Raw genomic sequence first — 19018 nt, forward strand, 5'->3', positions numbered from 1 at the left:
ACAATGTCTGAGGAGCAGCAGCACAATTTCTTGGCACCATGCCTGCTTTGGTCAGGTGTAAATGATCTCTGCAGGTCAGACTTTCGGATGGCATTTGGGACAGGGGTTTGTTGACTTTAACAGCTCAGCTACACTCACAGCAGCTGAGACTTTGGCTTAAAAAGCAGAATTGAGCCAGTAGTTGTTCGTACATCTTGCATTTCAGATTTTTACTTCCAGCAAGTGAATGAATACCTGTAATCCAAGGCTGTGTTTTACTCAGTAACTGTCACAAGGACCAGTCTTATTTGCAGTGTATCTTAAGTATAAAAACATCAAAAGTATATGAGAATCTATAAGTCAAACACAATAGCTCCAAACACTGTAATAAGTTATGCACCATCTCATAATTTATTATAATACAAACAAGTCTGTCAAACACAATATATTGTCTACTTATGAAAATATCAATATTCACAATTTAAATAGGTGATAGGTCTCATAATTTTATATACCAGCAACTCATCTAAAAAGTACTTTGTTCCTAGCTGTGTTCTGGAGGAACGTATGCCTATAAGTAATTGTAAAACTGTCCATTCACAGCATACTTTTTTCTAATTGTAGATACTTGAAATATAAATTAGAGTACAAAAGACCATCTACAGAACAAAGATGGTTTTGTCTCCAGGATACTTCCCTAACTCATGACACTATATGTGCTGGGTTAAGTTCTTACTATTGGAAAATTAGGAGGTATGAATAATACAGCAAGACATTGGCTAGTTAGCAACAGTCATTGCAAGATGCTTCACAAAACCAAAAATAAGGCAAGTATTATCAACAGCAGCTCCCATATGGCAGACTAAAAAGTCAAGGCCTTATTATCCAAACTGGACTCTAAGAAGGCTTCAAACAGCTGTTAACAAGATACGGCTTGATCCAAAGCCCTCTTAAATTGATAGGGATTTGGAAAATCAACCACAAAAGCCACAGGCAACCTTCCCTTTGACTTCAAGGGGCTTTGGAAGTAAGCTCTTAAAGCCCTAAATTATCAGAAACGAAATGACCAATTCACTGTACATGTACAATTGCACCGTGTCATTTCTAAAATGATATGGAAAAAGGTTGAGTCGTTTTTCAAATGAAGTTACAACACTTTAATGAGTTGTTTTAAGTTGGAAATAAATATTCACACAAAAAGATTTTATTTTTAAATATGGTAATTTACAAAAATACATCATCAGGACAAGAAAAAATCAGATGACTGCTAGTTTGCAGGATAAACATCATGTTACAAAAACTGATAAATCACACCATGTGTATGGCAGCATATGCCACGCACTTAATTTATTTTTTTTAATAAATAAAAGCCCTAAACATTCACTATTTTTGTAAGGTTACTATTATATTAAGTAGAATAGTGAACTTCTTGTATAAATATTTTTTCAATAGATACATTCTCAAAAATGAACCACTTATCTATAGATATTGCACTTCAGACTCATTCACATGTAACTCAAACTAGCATTCCTCATAACAAGTTTAGCATAAAAATAAGTTATAAATACAGTGTTTTCCCCCAAATGAAACATACAGTACCTTTTTCATAAGGTAACTTTGGTTACTATCAACTGACACAAAGAACAGAGGTTTCTGAGTAAGGTAGAAGGCATGGCCACCAGACTGAATTTATGTAAAACCCTAGTAAAGGGAGGAATCATTTTAACCTTGCTGTGATAAATACAGCAAGGCTGAGCATCCCTTTTATGCTTTATTATTGCAAGTAAGTGTGATGTTTGTTGAGATTAGAGGGACAAACAGCCTAGAACATGAGGGGGTTCGTTGCTTCCGTTCAGCGCAGAGGAGATTGAGGCTTGTAGCATTCCTTTGGTTGCCCAAGGAAGGGTCAGCTCTTGCTCTGCCAGCCGTGCCCCTCTCCTGGCTCTAACCAGCACAGCCCAGGGGTGCTCGAGCACCTCATGGGGAAGTGCTGAGCATCTCTGGCTGTGGGCTGGCCCTCACTGCTGCAGCCTGGTGGCTCTGCTGCTGGCAGAGGACTGGGTGGCACCTGCTCACTGTCCCCTCTCTCCTCCTGACCGACCTGAGAAGTCTTGACTTTTCCTGAGAAAGCCCCTTCGTCCGTAAGCCAGCCTTTGTATGGGGCCCCACTCTTCGTGGCTTGTGCCTTCTGCTACCATTTCTTCCCAAAGTGTGCTTGGGTTTGGGATGGGTTTTGGTTTTGCAGGATGCCAGTGGGAGTAGGTGTGCAAATGCATGGCAGAAGGAAACCAGGCTGTTGTCCTCAGCAGGACTTCTGCAGATTTCTTAGGATGTGATAGTGCACCAAAGCTGAACTACCCAGGTTGTGGAGGGATGCCTTCAGCCCTCAGATCCCATCAAAGCAGAGTAGACTGGATCCCTCCTTGGGGGACGTCACTGTGTTAGTCCCAGATGCACCATGAGCTCCCTGCTGGTAATGGAGATGGGCACAGACACAAACACACTGCTAGCACCGGGCTGTGTTTTGTTTGCAGTTACTGAGAAGCTGCTGTGTTCACTGACCAAATTGTGCTTGTGTTCACCATGCAAGGAAGTCTGCCCTCCCGGTCAGTAAGGCTGTACAAAGTGCCCAATTATAAGTAAAAACTTGGGGTACGTGACTCTGAGAGACCACATGCCAAGATCTAAAAAGGAGATAAAAGAAATGCCCTTTCAGCCTTTCTGTAAATCTCATTTTCTACACCCAGCATTGCTGGGATGCTGGTTTTTGAGTGTGGAGGAAGAGAAGTTAAGCTGCTTTAAATAAGGTAAATATTTGAAACCAATCTATGCTTTTACTGTTGAGTATTTAACAGATTTAATGGATTTCTTTCACAAATAGTCTGTTAACAATTAAACGGCAAATCTGCAATAGGATGGTATAATCTGTCAGGAAGAAAAAAATTTAGGTTGAGGTTTTAAATATATATATTCCCTAAAGGCCTGAACATGGGGGATAACTGAGAGTCTTCACAGGTTAACAAGGAATCTGAATGCTGTAATCACTCCAAACCTCGCAGGACCAGCTTCTGTGGGAGCTCTGCATCAGGCAGGATTTGGCCTCGCACTTGAAAGTCTTTAGACACCTTAATTGAAATAGCTGGGAAAATACGCTGCTTTTGTTCTTGGCTCTAGAAACCTCCCTCCCTCAAGCTTCCCCATCTTGGTCACATCTCAAATAACTTAAAACATATGAACACTGGCAGCTTGCAGGGTTGCTTTCCGTGCCAAGGCTGTTACAGGCCATATATCGGTCCTTGAGCTTGCTCAAATGAGCTAAAAAAGGGTTTGTCACAGTTCGTGTCTCATGGACTGCCTCCTGCCAAAAGGTCTTGACAGCAAGTCTGTGCGGCGGTATTTCATGTCAGAAAGAACACATCATTTTTGGCAAGTGCACACAACAGAAATGGCACCTTCCACAGTACTTAAAAGCATCCGTTTGCTCTGTTGATGGTGAACTACATGGTCAAGTAAGACTTTGGTGGTGGTTTTGAAAGGTCTTAATTAAACACTGTCGTGGGTTTCCCCCTCCAAAGACTTTGGACTGCACTGGTGTTTGGATGCAAAACATTTGAGTGCGACTGAATACTAAGACTTGAACTCTGAAGCACATTCAAAATGCTATGTAGGAGACGGAGGTGTTTGCCTTCTCACTCTTGCTCCTAAATCAAGTGCTCCTGTTCCCTCCTAACAGTCTCATCTGCCCTCAGCCTCCCAGGGAAATGAAATCAAATGACCACTCTTTAAAACAGCCATTTCAGCAGATTACATCCTGAAGATGTAACCACTTGTAAAGAACTTGCACCCGGAAACTCCAGCTATTGCCCTCTTCATGGTGATATTTTTATAGGCTTTCCATTCTTATCATACTGGTAAACAAGCATTTTGATGCAATGAGAGTTGGCCGGGGAAATCCAAGGGCTGCTTGTTATTGAAAAGTTATGGTTTGTATAGAATTGCACAGGTTGCTTCTGACACTTAAAGAAGGCTTTCAGTGTGGCAGCTGCCATTGTGCGAAATCTTTTGCTAATAAAACAGTAGAGGAAGAAATTAATTGCAGTGTTTAGCAATGCTAGCATATTGGCAATGTCCGACACAATATGTACCACCCAGCTGTTGTTTATAGGCGATACATAGAGGTGATACAGTATCATGATTATTCTTGGTGCCCAGAGTATGGCAAAAATAGAAGTTATAGTAAACAAAATGGCTGTTGTTTTCCCTGTGGAGTACCCTCGCAGTCGGAAATTGCTCTTCCGTCGCAGCTTGTACACGATGATCGAATTAAGGATGAAGAAGATGGAGCAGGGCACTAAGTAAACTGTAAAGCAGTGGATCCAGATGAGGACGTGATGCATTGATGTGCTTATGTAGTCTTCAATCCAAATGTTGGGCCACCAGTAGTAGGGAATGCTGGTCAAAAAGCAGGTGATGTAGACACTTACAATGACTTTTCGAGTGCGAGCAGGGTAGGAGACTGTATGATACTTCAGTGGATGGCACACGGCTATATACCTATCGATGGTTAGTGGAACCGTAATCCAAATGGAGGTGTGGATGGAAGAAAATTCCAAGACCTCAATTATTTTGTCCAGTACCTGAGGCATCTGTTTGTTTAAGATGAAATCTTCCATGAGGAAGTCAACAAAGACGATGAAGAAGAGAACCAGGATGTCAGCAGCAGCTAGAGCTAGAAGATAGTTATAGGAGGACTTCTGCCTGCGAGCCACGAGCTGGGAAAGGATGATGACTGTCAAGATGTTTGCTGTGGGGACAGAAACACACAGTTAGGCCATTAAGACATAACGTTACCTTTTCTGAGCAATTGCTTGGAGCAGTGGCTCTGTTCAAACACTTGGCAACATGACCTTTATTAAAATCCAAGAAACCAAAAGAAAAATGCTGCAGCTGGGTCCCTGCGAGCAGCTGCCACACAGGAGCATGTGGCCCTGCTCCCAACTGTCCTTACACTGTCACTTCTTGTCCTTGCATGCCAGGACAAGGGACAGGAAGCCGGGACCTTCAGTCCTGATATGGGGTTAGGCAGCATCCAGCTTCCCTCTGCCACCTCCTCGGAGCTGGCCTCACAGCTGCAGGCACAGCAGGAGCATCCTGAGCAGGGGGTGCTGGGTCCCCCCCACCCATGTGTGGGGTGGCAGGAGGGAGCAGTGAGTTGGGCTTGCTGCTGAGACAGCTGCTGTAGGACAGCAGCTCTCCTCTTACCTGCTGTGCCCAAGCTGGCCCTGTATCTGGCTTGAGTGGGATTGCATTGATCGGAGGACTCCCAGGGAAGCACGTGGCCCTGGCTCTTCCTGAGAACTGGAGGCACTTTGCAAGGCTTTGAGAAGTTCCCAGCTCTGCCCAGGATGTGCCTCCTGCAGCTCAGCCCTCTCTGACCTGCTCTTCTACAGGTGGGCTCTGGGGAAGCATTTCTCTTCCCACCGCCGGAACAAAGATCTGCTTGCTTATCCAGAGCTGCTCTTCAGAGCTCAGCTCCTTCCCCAGCTTACAAGGTCTTTTGCCTCTGGAGTGATACAGCCTTTAAGGAAATCCTGCTGGTCAAATCAGACATGATGGATGTTCTGGCTCAGCACAACTGTAAATGTCCCTGAGTTTCCTGAAAAAGCTTCTGTTTGCAACTCTCTGAGCACAACACAAACCCATCACCTAACCCATGCCTAGAAGTGGTACATGACACTTAAATAATAATGCAGTGAAACACTACAGTATCTTGTCTTTGCTGTTTTCACCATCTAGTTTGTTTCAGACTTCTGAAGCTGCAACTCAGCTATTCGACTTAAAGATAAACTTTACTGGCTTATATTATAAAATTATCTAAGTGTATATAAGTGCTCTACAAAGGGCTTGGTCCTACAGCACCTGGCCTGGCAGAGCTCCCCACAATGGGTACGAACAAGCCTTGCAGTCCTTGAGAGCTTTGCTTTAGCAGTAAGGTGTAGCCAAATTTTAACAACTTGCTTATGTTTGCTAGAACTTACTGGGTAGTCCTGAATCAGGACAAAAAATCCTGTAGTTCCTAATAGCAGCATGGCTGGAAGGAGACAGGCAAGATTGTTCCCATCAGAAGTTTAAATCACTTGGCTAGAATACCTGAAGTAGTGCTTAAAAATCAGAGCACTAGCTTACTGTATAACAGACTGCCAAATGTTTGTATTTGACATTTTCGTAAGTGCTCTATAAATCACCTCTTCTGTGCATTCACTGCTTCAAACATTTCTGCAAACTTTGATGGGTTTCCCAAAACAAAACAACGATATTAGTAAGGATTTCTTCAAACTGGAGAGAAAGGAAGTAACAGTGACCTGAGACTTATGTCCTACAACTGAAAATGCACATTTTAAAACTGTTTTACTTGGTACTGGGGAAAACTTCCTCCTTTGCAAATGCCTTCAGAAGTCTGCTTTCTGAGAGCGGATTTCTGTCGTCAGGGGAATGAACTGCAGCAGAGTGAATGATCTTGAGTAATAGCCCTCATAAGTGTCACCTATTTCTGTATTAGCTGAATTTATTAATTTTGTATCTTGGAACAAAACTAGACCAAATATGACAATCAACTGAATCCTTCCCCAGGTTAAATTATGTAATCTTCCCAACAGTATTGTCTGAAATCACCTTCAAGATAATTTTCTTGAATCCATCCTCTGTTAACAGGAATGCAACCTCAAGGATTTCAGCTCAGAGTAGCCGGGGGGGTGATGCACTCAGAACTGCTGTGCCATTTTTTGCTCACTCGCTTACAAAATGTACCTGTTGTGCCTGCTGATGAGCCCTAGAGGTACGGTGAGTGATGTACTGTCAAGGAAATCCTCGAGTCAGGGGATTTGACTCGACTGTGCCAGTTGCTGTTGGTTTTGGCTAGCTGGGCTGAATAGCTTGGCTTTGCAGATATTGGATGTGACCCACGGTGCTCACCTCCGCTTTAAATCCTTTGGATTTGATGCACTCCAGCAGCTGGAGCTTGCACACAGCAAGGGGGACAGCTGGGGACTTTGGCCCCTGCTGGTAAATTCTGGCCACGCTTGCAGAGGAGCTCCTGCAGGGATGCTGGAGCTGAGCTGTGCCCTGGCACAGCAGCGTCGCTCCCCACATCATCTGCCTGTTCTGGGGGCCCTGATGTTTGGTCCTACCCCCTCTTTTTTTTTTTTTTTTTTCCCTACAGGAGCAGATTTATGAGCAGGCCTTTCCTGTCCCCTCTCCCCCGCCTTTCTCAGGGTTCCCAGCAACGGCAGTAACAGCATGTACTGAAATGCAAGTTATCCGTCTAACGCCAGCAAGCTTTGCTTGGTGAGCCGGATTAGAAAATTGATCTGACAAAAGTACATGCAAGCTCTGTCCAATTTTTCTGCAAGGGTTACAATATCTTGTATTGGAAATGCTTTCCCTGGGATCACATTAGTGCTTTTTCTGGCTGGATGATATGAAATACAGTAACGTCATTGACTTAGTGAAAGCAGATATATAGTGGGGTGTAGCAGAAAGCTGCCAGTGTGGCAGTGTCGTAGCACAGGGTTAGGGAGTATTTCTCCTTTTGCAGGCTGTGTAGGGAAAGCAGAGAGCAGTTATGGATAAGTCTCATTTGGTCCTTCACCTGTTTCCTAGCCAGTGTTAATTTGGTCCTTGGTGTGTCCTCAAACGCTGCCTAATGCTCAATAAAATGGGAAATGGGTGGGAACACTGTACTGTGTGAACAACCGTGCCCTTGCACCATCATGACTCCTGGCTGTCTACTCAGTGCCCCACGAGCTCTCCTGTGGGCAAAGGTGACCTACTGCTGATGAAAGGGGACAGGAGCATTTAAGACAGAGACCACATTTTAACCATATTTACCCTAATTCTTGTTCTAATATTGTAGTCAGGGTGAAGACTGGGATGATAATGGATATATAAAAATATCTCTGTGCTATAAAATGCATGCAGCTTCCAGCTGCTGGATAGGTCAGTGCCCCTGAATTGTCCTGGATGGCAGTATCCATTTCTTGCAGTGTTTTTTCTGGGTATTAAGTAGTTGAGATAATCTGAAATTGAAAAAGATTGATCACTGTGCTGGGAGTTGATTAGGGGATGACAGATGGGAATTTATGCCAGCGTCGCTTGCTGCAGTGCAGCATTTCGAATTTATAAATATTTAGTTGAGAACTGGGGCTTGATTAGGGAGTTGCTGGCTGGAGACTCAAGAGATGTCACTAGCAGATGATGAGAAACAACTGTAAGAATTGGTGGAGCCTTGGTTCTTCCCCTTTGATCATGAGGAGCTATTGCCTTTGAAAGACAGCGTCTGAAGGTCTGCGACACCCAGACTCCATCAGTCTGTGCTGCTCAGAACATGGCAACCTGTGTACCAGAGAGATCGTCCTTTAGCAGTAACCTTGGTTCCCATGTGGGTTTGGGTTTGCTTTCCATACCAAAGCCACGCTGCCTCGCTGAGCCTCCTGCAGCGCCTGGGCAGTCTGCTGTGCTGCCTCAAAGCGGTGCCTGCAACCTAAAGGCATCGCTGTTTCCCCAGCTCCTTGTTTCGTGGATTACAGTCATAGCTCTAATAGTGCCTGACCATGGCTTTTGGGGGAGATTCACACAACTCCTTCCATTATCACTGTGTGAGCTTAAGCAAGAGCAGTTTTATCTATCTAAAGAAGAAATAGGCATCTTTCTTGGGTTTGTTTCTGTTATCGAGAACGTTTTGCATGTACGCGGCAGGCTGTGCGGTGAAATAGCCTTTACAACACAAGTGGAAGTGCTGCTGGGCTGTGAATAAGGCCCACTGTGTGGTTCAGTGGCTCAGTATCATAAACTGCCTAAATGGAGTAGCCATGAGGGTCGCTTACTGAGTGCGACAAACATTAGGTCACTGGATATAATGGACACCTTTTACCAAATACAGTTGTTGCTAGGATCCCTACGAATCATTGTGCAATGTATGAAACTACCAGCCATGCATTAGTCACCTGACTGGCACATAGGCTGTTTATGAACATGAAATTTTAATTGCTTTGGAAAAATACGTTAGTCACACCTCTTTCATAGTTTGAAACAGTGAGACTTTCACTTCAATGTACTAAAAATGTATGCTGAAAAAAGGGATGTTTTGGCTTGGTGGGAATAGATGATTTCCCCTCGGCTAGGAGGCAATATTAAAATGTAAACATGTACTGTGTTCAGCAGGCTGATCTGACCACGGTTACTAACACAGTCATTTGCCAGTGGTTACCAGATCTGAGATGCGAATGGCATTTAGCCTTTACTTTGTGTGGGAGCTCTCTGGAGACACTGATGACAACAGGTGATTTCTGACAGAGGCTACACGGCAGGAATGATTTCAAAAAACAAATGCCATGGCAATGTATACATCCGTTTATTAGGGATGCTGGCTATAGCTGGTTAGATGTTCTTTTTAAAACGACCCCTGCATCTCATCTGTCATTAAAGAGCGTAAGGCAGTTCCACGTTTTTCTCTTGCAGATGGTATGGGTCGGACTCAGCACTTCAGCAGCTGGGAACAACCTTTTGAGCGATGCCTGCTCATGGATAATGTAATTTGTTCTGCTCCTTTATAATCATATCCTGAGATCCCTTCTTAAACAGTTGCCAAGTGTAAAGAGATACTTTATAGAATATAATTAGTGCAATACAAGTTTTTCCTTCTCTGAGAGTCCCTGTGAGGACTGATTTTAAAATGAATTGATTTATTTGTTGTTCAGTTGTCTGAGCGCTGCTGAGATACATGCACCCACTCACCCTTGGGAGGGAAGAGCCATCAGCCTGTACTGCTGGTGCGTGCATTGTCTCCCAGGGGATGGGGAAGGATCCAAGACAAAAAAAGAGCAGCACAAAAGCTGTGACATGAATGTGTGCAGGATTGCGACTTGAGAAAGCTTCACACCTTCTAGAAAGGCTCTCGTGTGATTTGTGCTTACAAATCCCATGTGCGTGGACAGATCATGCCAGGTTGGAGGGCAGAAGTGAAACCTTTAACCTGAAGACTTAGCAGCTGCTAGAGGAAGTGTAGCACGTCCTTGCCCTTGCAAGTCACAGGTGAATTAACGAGCTGGTGTCACCAGCCAGACTCTGTCAGTGAGATCTGGCCTCCAGGGTTGTTTTTTCTCAGTGACAGCATTTATTAACTGAGGCAGCTTTGGGAAAGAACACTGAATGGTGCACTCTTCTCAATGGCTGGCGCTGGCCATAATTGGGTCATTGAGGCCAGAGAAAGATTTTAACCAAGCCAAAAGCACTTCCTCCGATTTTCAAGGGCGCAGACGCTGTAATGGTGCAGCGACGCCAATGGCCGGTATTCATTTTGAGCCTTGCCAACCACTCAGGCTTGTTAAGTGCAGTAACTTGTCTGGCAGACAGGTGTAATTACATTGCATTGCTTTTGGGTTTCCTAGACAGTTGGAGTAGGCTTTTGCTCCTAGTGTTCATAAAATAGAACCGTTTTTGCAATATGAAAACAGCCAGAAGGAAGACTGGACTAAGAGGCATGGAGGCCCAGCAGACATTGACTGGCAGGGACATGTGCTGTCATGTCAGAGGGATCTGGTTGTCCTCTTCTTGTCTTAACCCTCTTCATCTATGTGATGAGTCTACCCTTACTTTGTGCAACTGTGTTTGGGCCAGAACATGACTTTCACTCCATGGTCTTCTGCTGCAATCTCCAGAGCAGCACCATAAGCCCTTCCCACGCAGGTATGGTCTCTCAAAGACAAAGGAATATTTTCCCCTTCCCTGTTGCCTACAGCTGACCCCAGTGACACAGCTGTATTGTTCCAGAAAAAAGTATCAAGGGTGGTACGACTTATGTGTTTTTTTTGTTTTCAGAGCTGTAACGCTAAGTCTAGAACACCTCATGGACACACCACAAAGTATATTTGTGTATTTCTAATAACTGGCTTTTCATGCATTCCAAAACCACTGATATAAATGCAAATAAAATAAGCCTTGCAGGAGTGAAGTTGCTGTACATTTTTAAGGAAATTGGATCAATAGTGAGACAGGATAGGCAAGGATATGCCCTTTCCTCAGCTGGGCCTGCAGTGCAGAAAGCCTCTAATGAGCTCAATGTTCCCCACACAAAGCCTTCCTCAGAGGCACCTATGCAAGGATAGAAATGTCTAAAATTTTCATCTCCATGTCTAGCCTCGCACCATACTACTATGGCAGTAAAGCTTTTTAATAGAAATCTGTGCTGGAGGAGAAAAAGCAATCTGCAAAATAATGCAGAACTCATAAAAAGGATTTGGTTATTCATGTGACATAGCTGGACAGACAGAATTTCAAGGCAATTCGGGTGTCTCACTTGGCAGGTGTCTGTGCTTCTGAACGTGGGCTGTCGGCAAAATTTTAGAGGTCTCAGGCTGGGTAACTTGAGCTTGAGGATAACAAAACCATTCTACCCACTTGAAATCAAACATCAGAGCACTGAGTTAAGTGCCAAAGGTATTCAATGGGATGACTAGGATGGTAGCGGGACGTGGTGATTTCATAAGGGCAATATCATGAATTCTTTACTGAACATGAATAATTAAGATGATTTTACCTTTGACTGCGGTTTTGCTAAAAACAAAGTCCTCACGTCTTCCTAAAGCATTAGCTAATACTACAGGAGTTCATGCTTGCAAGCCCCATGGCTGAGCTTTCTCAGAGACAATGCCAACTCTACACAATAAGCAGGAAGTTACAGACTATGTAAAACCATCACAGTTTGGCTTTATTTCCCCCACTGCGCACATACTGCATCCACACTTAGATACATTGCTCTTTAGTGTGCCAGCCTGGACATTGAACAAATCACATCTGGAATGCACAAATGTTTGTGAAACGTCCTAGTTGGAAGGAGCTGACTGACAGGCAATTTGTCCTGAAACCAAGAGCAACCTTCAGTGCACCTACCCGTGCAGTCAATGCACCTGATGACTGAAAAGTTGGACAAGTGTCCAGGGGCTCTCTGTTTCAGATGATACAAAATAATTTCAATGAAAAAAACAATGTGTTCAGTGTGTTAATAGGTAGGCTTATCTTCTCTTCCATGGTTAAAGGGAAAAAACTCCTCTTGGTCTTCTTCTACACTGCTAATCATGGTCCTACTTAGCTGCTCCTGCTTCATTCCCTCTGCATGATTGTACTGGTGTCCTGAGAAGCAACCCAATACAACCTTCTCCTATCCTGTCACCCACTGAATGGCACGGACAGTGCTCTGCATTTTGGAGTTTAAGATCTTGACATAAATACGTATCTTTACAGTGAAGACTGAAAACTGTGTGTGAGGTCTCCTGTGCTCGAGGAAATAATTTTGGCTTTGTTTCTCTTCTTTGTATCTCAAAGTTAATAGGAAAAGAGATTAAAGTCTCAAAAAGACCACCTGAAACAGGAGGTGAAAGCCTTTGTGCCTAGGGATTGTTTTGTGCTTGGCCTGTGAATGCAGAGAGAGCATCAGGTCAGGAAATCTTGGTTTTGTTTGTCTGCCTACAGTAAATTGTTCTGACGTGTGCGGATGAAGGCTTTCTCCTGCTGGCTTGTGTCTGCTGATTCACCCCGATTTTATGGAGGGGAGCAGAAAGAGGAGGAGGAGAGAACTAAGTAATGGGGTGGATGAAGACCAGCGGGGTATTAGGCTGCCTAGTGCTTTTGAATGGCTTGACTTCTTAACAACTGGGGGCCCCGCATTACCCACCTACAGTGAAAACTGGCTGTGCTCTCTCTATTGTATCGTTGTCATACCAAGGAAAAATATCCTCCGGAGATTTTCCTTCCCAATCCATTTTTGCAGCCTGCCATACAAGGTTGTGCACTTCATAGTCTGCTGAGCCTCCCCAGTATTGCACCTCGTTATCATTACAGCCCTGACTGCGTTGTTTCCTGCTAATGTGGCAGAACAAAACCTAAGTTAGCAGTTGTGCTTTGTAGTGGTGTTCAGAGATGCAATATCAAGTCCTCTTCTGCATCAGCACGGGCTCTGCCATACGCTTCCTTTCAGGCTGCAAGGCTTTCAGTGGGCACAGTCTCCAGACAGACTGACCGAGCTAAACAGCTTCCATCTGCACGTCTTGCTGTCACCATTTCTGTGCAGGAGCACTGTAAGGAATATATTCTTTTTCATAATGATTCTTCTTTCCTTAAAGAAAAAGCATTCATTTTACAATAGGAAGTGATTCATTTTAAGCGTGTTGGCTGAAGTTTTGTTCCCCTCTCTGTCCACCTTGCTACTGTACCGTGCTGCAGTGCCCTTTGGTTGCTGAGCGAAAGTTCTGCCAATTTATTTGTTCTCCTTTAGCAGGATGCAATGTACTGGCTTTGGGTCCAATTCAGATTTTAAGTCAAAGAAAGTACGGTCTTTGAATAAAATTGGGGTTGAATCAGGCCTTGGGAGGGTTCAGTTCTTATTTACTGCGTGAAGTCTCTCTAATGAGCGGCAGATGAAGAGTGCTGGTTTTTCAAAGTCATAACTCTGTGTGTAACAATTCTCCCGCTCATTTTCAGCTCTTCTTTTGGTACCTCTATTGTTCAGGTGTGTTGTTATGAGGGGCTATTTATTGAGGTGTTGGAAATGCTCTCTTTAATCAGAAACCTGTACTGGGGCTGCAGAAGAATATACTAAGTAGACGGTAAAAATCCAAAATGGGTCGGATGCTCCTGAATAAGTGTGCAGTGTGTCCACCTTCCTACCGCCTGTTTTGGTATTCACTGGCCGCTACCTGCCATGTGAGTCACCACCACACATTGCTACCTGCCCCTCTGCCTGCTCCTCTTCCTTACTAGGTCGTGCCTGTAAGCACACAGATGGCAAAGCTCTTCAGGTCCTGTTCCCGACACCACCGTGGAGCTGAAGGAGCTGTGCGGTGCTGTGCACACGCTCAGCTTCCTTCTGTTTGTTCTGTGCACACCACTACCTCATCTCCTCCCCTCTTCCTTTCTTTACATTGTCATGCCACATCAGATTTTTTGCTCTTAGTTTTTATCATCTGGTAAAACTTCACCCAGGTGAACTCTGTACATTCTCTCCTCTTTTCCACTCTACTAGTGGCAGCAGCCCAAAAGGAATGCTCAGCTGCTTCTCCCACCTCCTGTCTCTGCTGTTCTCTTCTGCACAATTCTTCCGTTCTCTCCTGCATCGCTCTCTCTGTCTGCCTCCACTTCCCACCTCAAATGCTCCTAGAAGTCAGCCAGCTAGTAACGACCTGGATAACTGCCGCGTACCATTTGTGCTTATGTCTGCAGGATGTACAAAAACTTAGTCTATGGGCTGCAGATCTTTTACCACGCAGACAGGGCATTGTTCTCTTGGGTCAGGGACGCTCAACCAACAGCCCACCAGCAGTATGTGCCCTGCCAGGACCATTACCCTGGCTTAAGTGCCTCCCTGCACAGCCTCCTTACTCCAAGCTATATATGGGGAGAAGGCTCCAGCAGGACCACTTCTCCACCTTTTCAGCTTGCCTGCGCCTATGCTGCATTTTGCACAGGCGCAATGCAAACGTTACACACCTGCATGCTAATCCAACACCCTAAGGAAGCATCTGCCTTGCTGTCAGCTGTTCGGGGAAGGTCTGTAAGGTGTAACCCTCCCCTGACAACGTTAAAAAGGGTAGGAACCCCTGCTGAGCTCACACACTCCTCTATGTCCAGGCTACAGCTTCCCTCCCTCTGCGTGCATCCCACCGAGTGTGCTCTGTGCACAGCTGGGGTGTGAATGACCTGGGTTGTCCCCATCTCCGTGCCACCTTGCTCTGCAGCAGGTCTGACACAAAAGCTACCTGTTCCTGCTCTCCAGTTGGAGGTACCCTTCTGCCATGTGTGTCCAGGCTGCTTTCCCGCCCTTCCGAAGTCCCGAATCTGCTTTTAAGTTAGTTTTAAGCAGAAGCCTAAAGCACGAATGAAAGAAACATCTGTGGACCAGGCTCTGCAAGCAGCCAGCTTGGAGTAGCGTTTCCCTGGGGCACCTGTGCGAGTGTTATCTCCCAAGGGCTTAAGGGTGCTGGGCATGTGCCCTGTGCTGTGTGTCAAAGTGAGCCAGACATCGTGCAGTGAGGAAAGCAGCCTGCACGCTGCCTCGCAGCACTGTCAGGAGGAGGAAACCCCAGGAAGCATGGATCAGGTCAGGCCCTGATTTAGGAAATGCTGCCGCCATGTCCTTTTAGCAGTACGCTATACCCCCAAAGGGGAAAGAGATTGCATGGCAATTCTGTTGCTGCTGCACCTCCTTGCGAAGCAGGAATCAGGGTCAAAGCCAGCTGTCTGCTGTGAGCGCCGCTGCTTCTGTGCCTGACCTTCCCAGCTGTGTTTGGCGGCACCGCCGCAGCCACAGCTCTTCAGTGAAGCTGCGTTGTGCAGCTCACCAGCAAGGAGATGGACGGAGAGCTGATACTTGTTGCTCTTTGCTTTCTACCTTACCAGCCTTCCCCTTGACTGAATCGGAGCAATTCCCTCCCCCATGTTCAACAACACCTCTTCTCTGACATTTTCTCTCACTAAATCAAGCAATGCCTCCATTAAGCCTTCCGGCAGCCCCTCTCTCACCTCCCAGCCAACTGGAGGTGCTTTCATGAAGCGTTCCATATTTTTTCATCCCTGGAGGTCTTTAAAAGATGTTTAGATTTAGAGCTTAGTGATATGGTTTAGCGGAGGACTTGTTAGTGTTAGGTCAGAGGGTGGATCTTGGAGATCTCTTCCAACCTAGATGATTCTGTGATTCCTCCTTGGCTGACAGAAGGGGGCAAGTGCAGGGAAGGCAGCGCTGGGGCTGCAGAACAGCTCTGTGAATTGTAGCACTGCCCCTGCTGCGGTAGCATCACCCCAGTTCCAGCACTACCACCTCTCTGCTCCTCACTGTCCTGTGCAGTCTGTTCCCTCAGCATCCCAGGGGTGGGACCACGTGCTTGCCAGCCACCTCTCTGAACAGGAATTTGCACATCTGAACTCAAAACGAGTTTCAGAAAGCAGTATGTTTCTCTGTCTTGTCAGCCTGTGCCTAGAGAGAAAAGAACAGACCTCAGCTGGGCACAAGGCACAGTCTGGGAGGGGTGCAGGGTGCAGCTACCCTGGTGCATGGTACCTGACTGCGGAGGGTTGGCGTGCAGTGGTTCATCTGCTGCTGCGCCTCTGCAGGGGATGGCCTCGCTCTTGTCCCTGTGTGCACTGCTGTTACACCAAAGGGCAAAGGGAGTTCACTTTTCCCTCTTTTGTCTCTGCCTTTTCCAGACTTTCTGGTGCCTGGGTGAACGGAGGGGAGAAAGAGCCGCTGCTGAGAAAAGGATCTGCTCAGATGCCTGGGTTATACAAGTGAGGGAAACGATGCTTTCTCTGCATACACAATCAGGCCTGGCATAGCTTGGCCTCAAAGTGGAGTTGTTGAGTTAGTGAAATTTCCTTCAGGCACCAGAGCAGAAAAGGCAAAAACAGTTAAATGTTTTCCCCTCTCATCGGTCCTGTCCAAGACTTGCAGCAAGGAGTTGACCATTGCTATGTCAGCAAAACACTGCACTGGTGCTCCGTTTGAGGACAGGTCCTAGACGATGTTTCTCTCAAATTGTTGGCACCCTGCAAAGCTGATTACTTAGATCCCACAGATGTCACGGCTCTTTGTCTATCAGGTAAATATGTGCATTACCTCTAGAGTTTTCTAATGTTAGAAAACTGTAGTGTGGCTTCAAATTAAAAGACAAAAAGGTCTCTCTAGCACTGTTCTCACCCTGTACCACATCCTGAGGGAAGCTTGTCTGTCTTCCCCTAAACTTACCCTGCTAGTTTTCATCTCTTGCAATGTCAAAATGAGAATCTTAAGTTCCTCAGGCATGCAGCACACTGTGCATTTACTCAGCATCCTGTACATGTATGGTGTTTCCAGGTGTTAGCGCCAACGTTACCCTCAGATAACACGCACTGACCAAGTTGATGCGCTAACACCTGATGTAAATCCACTGAGCTCAGCAGTGTTGCACCACCAAATGTTTTGGTTAGTTCTGTTAAGTGCTATTGCTGGTTCTCTAATCAAACGGATGTCTGAGCTCTTCAGAAATGCACGTCACCATTGCTACCTTGGTTCCTTCACCGATTTTAAGCATGTTCTTAGAATGGCAGCGTTAGGTCTGTAATTACAATGTAGTATCCCTAGGGAGCTGGTGCAAGTATGTGCAGAACACTCATTAAGTGAATTTTCTTGTCTACACACGTAAGATTTTCCTCCATTTAAAAGACATACAAAGGCAAGCTTAGTCACAGACCGCTCATGACAACTTCTTCACTGGATAATCTTGAGAGGGTCCTGGTCAGTTCCTAGAGGATAGATGCTGAAATCGGAGCCTGTCATTACTGCGGAGATCTGAGGAATCAATGAAGAGGAAACCACCTCCTCAGCCCTGCTGGCTGGGTCCCTTCAGGTCAGGGCTGAGGCTCACTGATGCTGTGGAGCACAGACACTTGCCAGTGCCCTGCATGCTCTGTGGGTAAATGCAGGACCTAACTTTCCAGTTCTCTGAACTATTAGCCAGTCTTCAAAATTTAATTATAAGCCAGGGAGAAATGAAAAAAAACGCACAAAGAACATCAATTCATATGCAGAGTGGTAATTGCATGTGTGCTGTTCAGAGGCAGGCTTCTCTTTGTGTCTGATTAAAAAATTTTTCTGTGAATTAATTGCTTGGAGAATATTATTTTCTAAGCCAGAGAAATTAAGGTGAACAAAACATCTAGAAATTGCAGACTATTAACTACCAGTGCTGCTCACCATCTGTATGCCACTTTAAACGTGCAGCAGTAGCTAGACACAACCAAACTCTCCCAAATTGCACCCTTTGAATGCTGCCTCGGCTCGGCTCGGCAATGCTGCTTGCTCTAACTTTGCCCGACTCATTGTGCCTGTCCTTGGGATCGCTGTAAGTCACTCTGAGGCTGGGAGAGCCGAGTCAGGGAGTAAGCCCGATGTTCCCCCGCCTGCTAAAGCCCCCATCTGTAAGTGCAGAAGGGATGCTGCAGGCACAGCTCCCTGCAGTCCCCACTGCCTCGCTGACAGCCTCAGACAGACCCCTGGGGGGAAAAACCTGCCGGGTCCTCGGCCAAGACAGGGACGCTGATATGATGCTCGTGTGGCATCTGGGCATTTTGAGCCGTGGTACCCGTGTGTGGCAGCGGTACCACACAGGTGTTCACACCGAGCCTGGAACTTCCCTTCCACCCCACTCATCTTGCTTTTCTCATCCCCTGCTTCCCCCAGCATCCCCGCCTTGTCTTTGTCCCCTTTCTAAGTGGGAGGCAGTGCTGCGGGTCGCACCGCCTGGAGGCTGGTGGCAGCGAGCTGGGACTGCCTGCCCAGCTCAGGACCGTGCTCAGGGAGCTCGGGGTGAGCATTTCCATCACCTCTGCGGAGCGCAGCCCCCAGGAGCTGACTTTCCCGATGGCTCCGGGCTCCCAAGCCCGCTGCCCGGCCAACCCCGAGCCTCGGGCAGGGCGCTCCGTCCCCGCTCCGGCTCCTCCAGGAAAGCGCCAGAAAACCCGCACCCTCGCACCTCTCCTCGCCCCCGCCGTGCTAGGGGACAGCCCCAGCGCCCCGCTGCCCGCTGCCGCTCCACCTCGCGTGTGGCGGAGGCAGAAACTTCGCTGCGGGCCGAGGCTGGGTGGCGAGGGGCGGGCTGCGGGCACCCCGGCGGCTCCCCCCGCAGCGATCCCGCAGCCCCCGGAGCCCGCAGCCGACCGGGGAGCGGCACTCACCTGGCAGCCCGAGGCACAGCAGCAGGCTGTAGTAGACGACGGGCGCGTACCCCAAGCCGCAGCCATAGCGGTGGTGCGCCAGGAGGGAGCCGTTGTGGAGGTGGAGGTGGTTGTGCTCCATCGACCCGCTCTCCCCGCTCGCCGCCGCCCGCCCGCCCCTCACGCGCTCGGTGCTGGCGGCGCGGCCCCCGCGGCGGGAGGAACCGGCACCGGCACCGGCACCTCACGGAGCGCCCCCGGCCGGGCGGCGCAGGGCCGAGGGGCGGGCAGGGGGCGAGGCCAG

General features: G+C 46.9%; 1 protein-coding gene across 1 annotated transcript; it reads right to left on the reverse strand.

Annotated features, from left to right (window-relative positions):
* Positions 1–367: 367 nt before the first annotated feature.
* GPR139 (G protein-coupled receptor 139) lies at positions 368–18999 on the reverse strand. The gene is made up of 2 exons (XM_027468817.3): positions 18736–18999; positions 368–4783 (listed from the first exon to the last, which is right to left on the reverse strand). The coding sequence occupies exons 1-2, from the start codon at positions 18854–18856 to the stop codon at positions 3849–3851; spliced, it is 1056 nt and encodes a 351-aa protein (XP_027324618.1). The 5' UTR covers positions 18857–18999; the 3' UTR covers positions 368–3848.
* Between the last annotated feature and the right edge of the window lie 19 nt (positions 19000–19018).

The sequence above is a fragment of the Anas platyrhynchos genome, chromosome 15 (genome assembly GCF_047663525.1).
Source record: "Anas platyrhynchos isolate ZD024472 breed Pekin duck chromosome 15, IASCAAS_PekinDuck_T2T, whole genome shotgun sequence".
In the NCBI taxonomy this organism is placed as follows: Eukaryota; Metazoa; Chordata; class Aves; order Anseriformes; family Anatidae; genus Anas; species Anas platyrhynchos.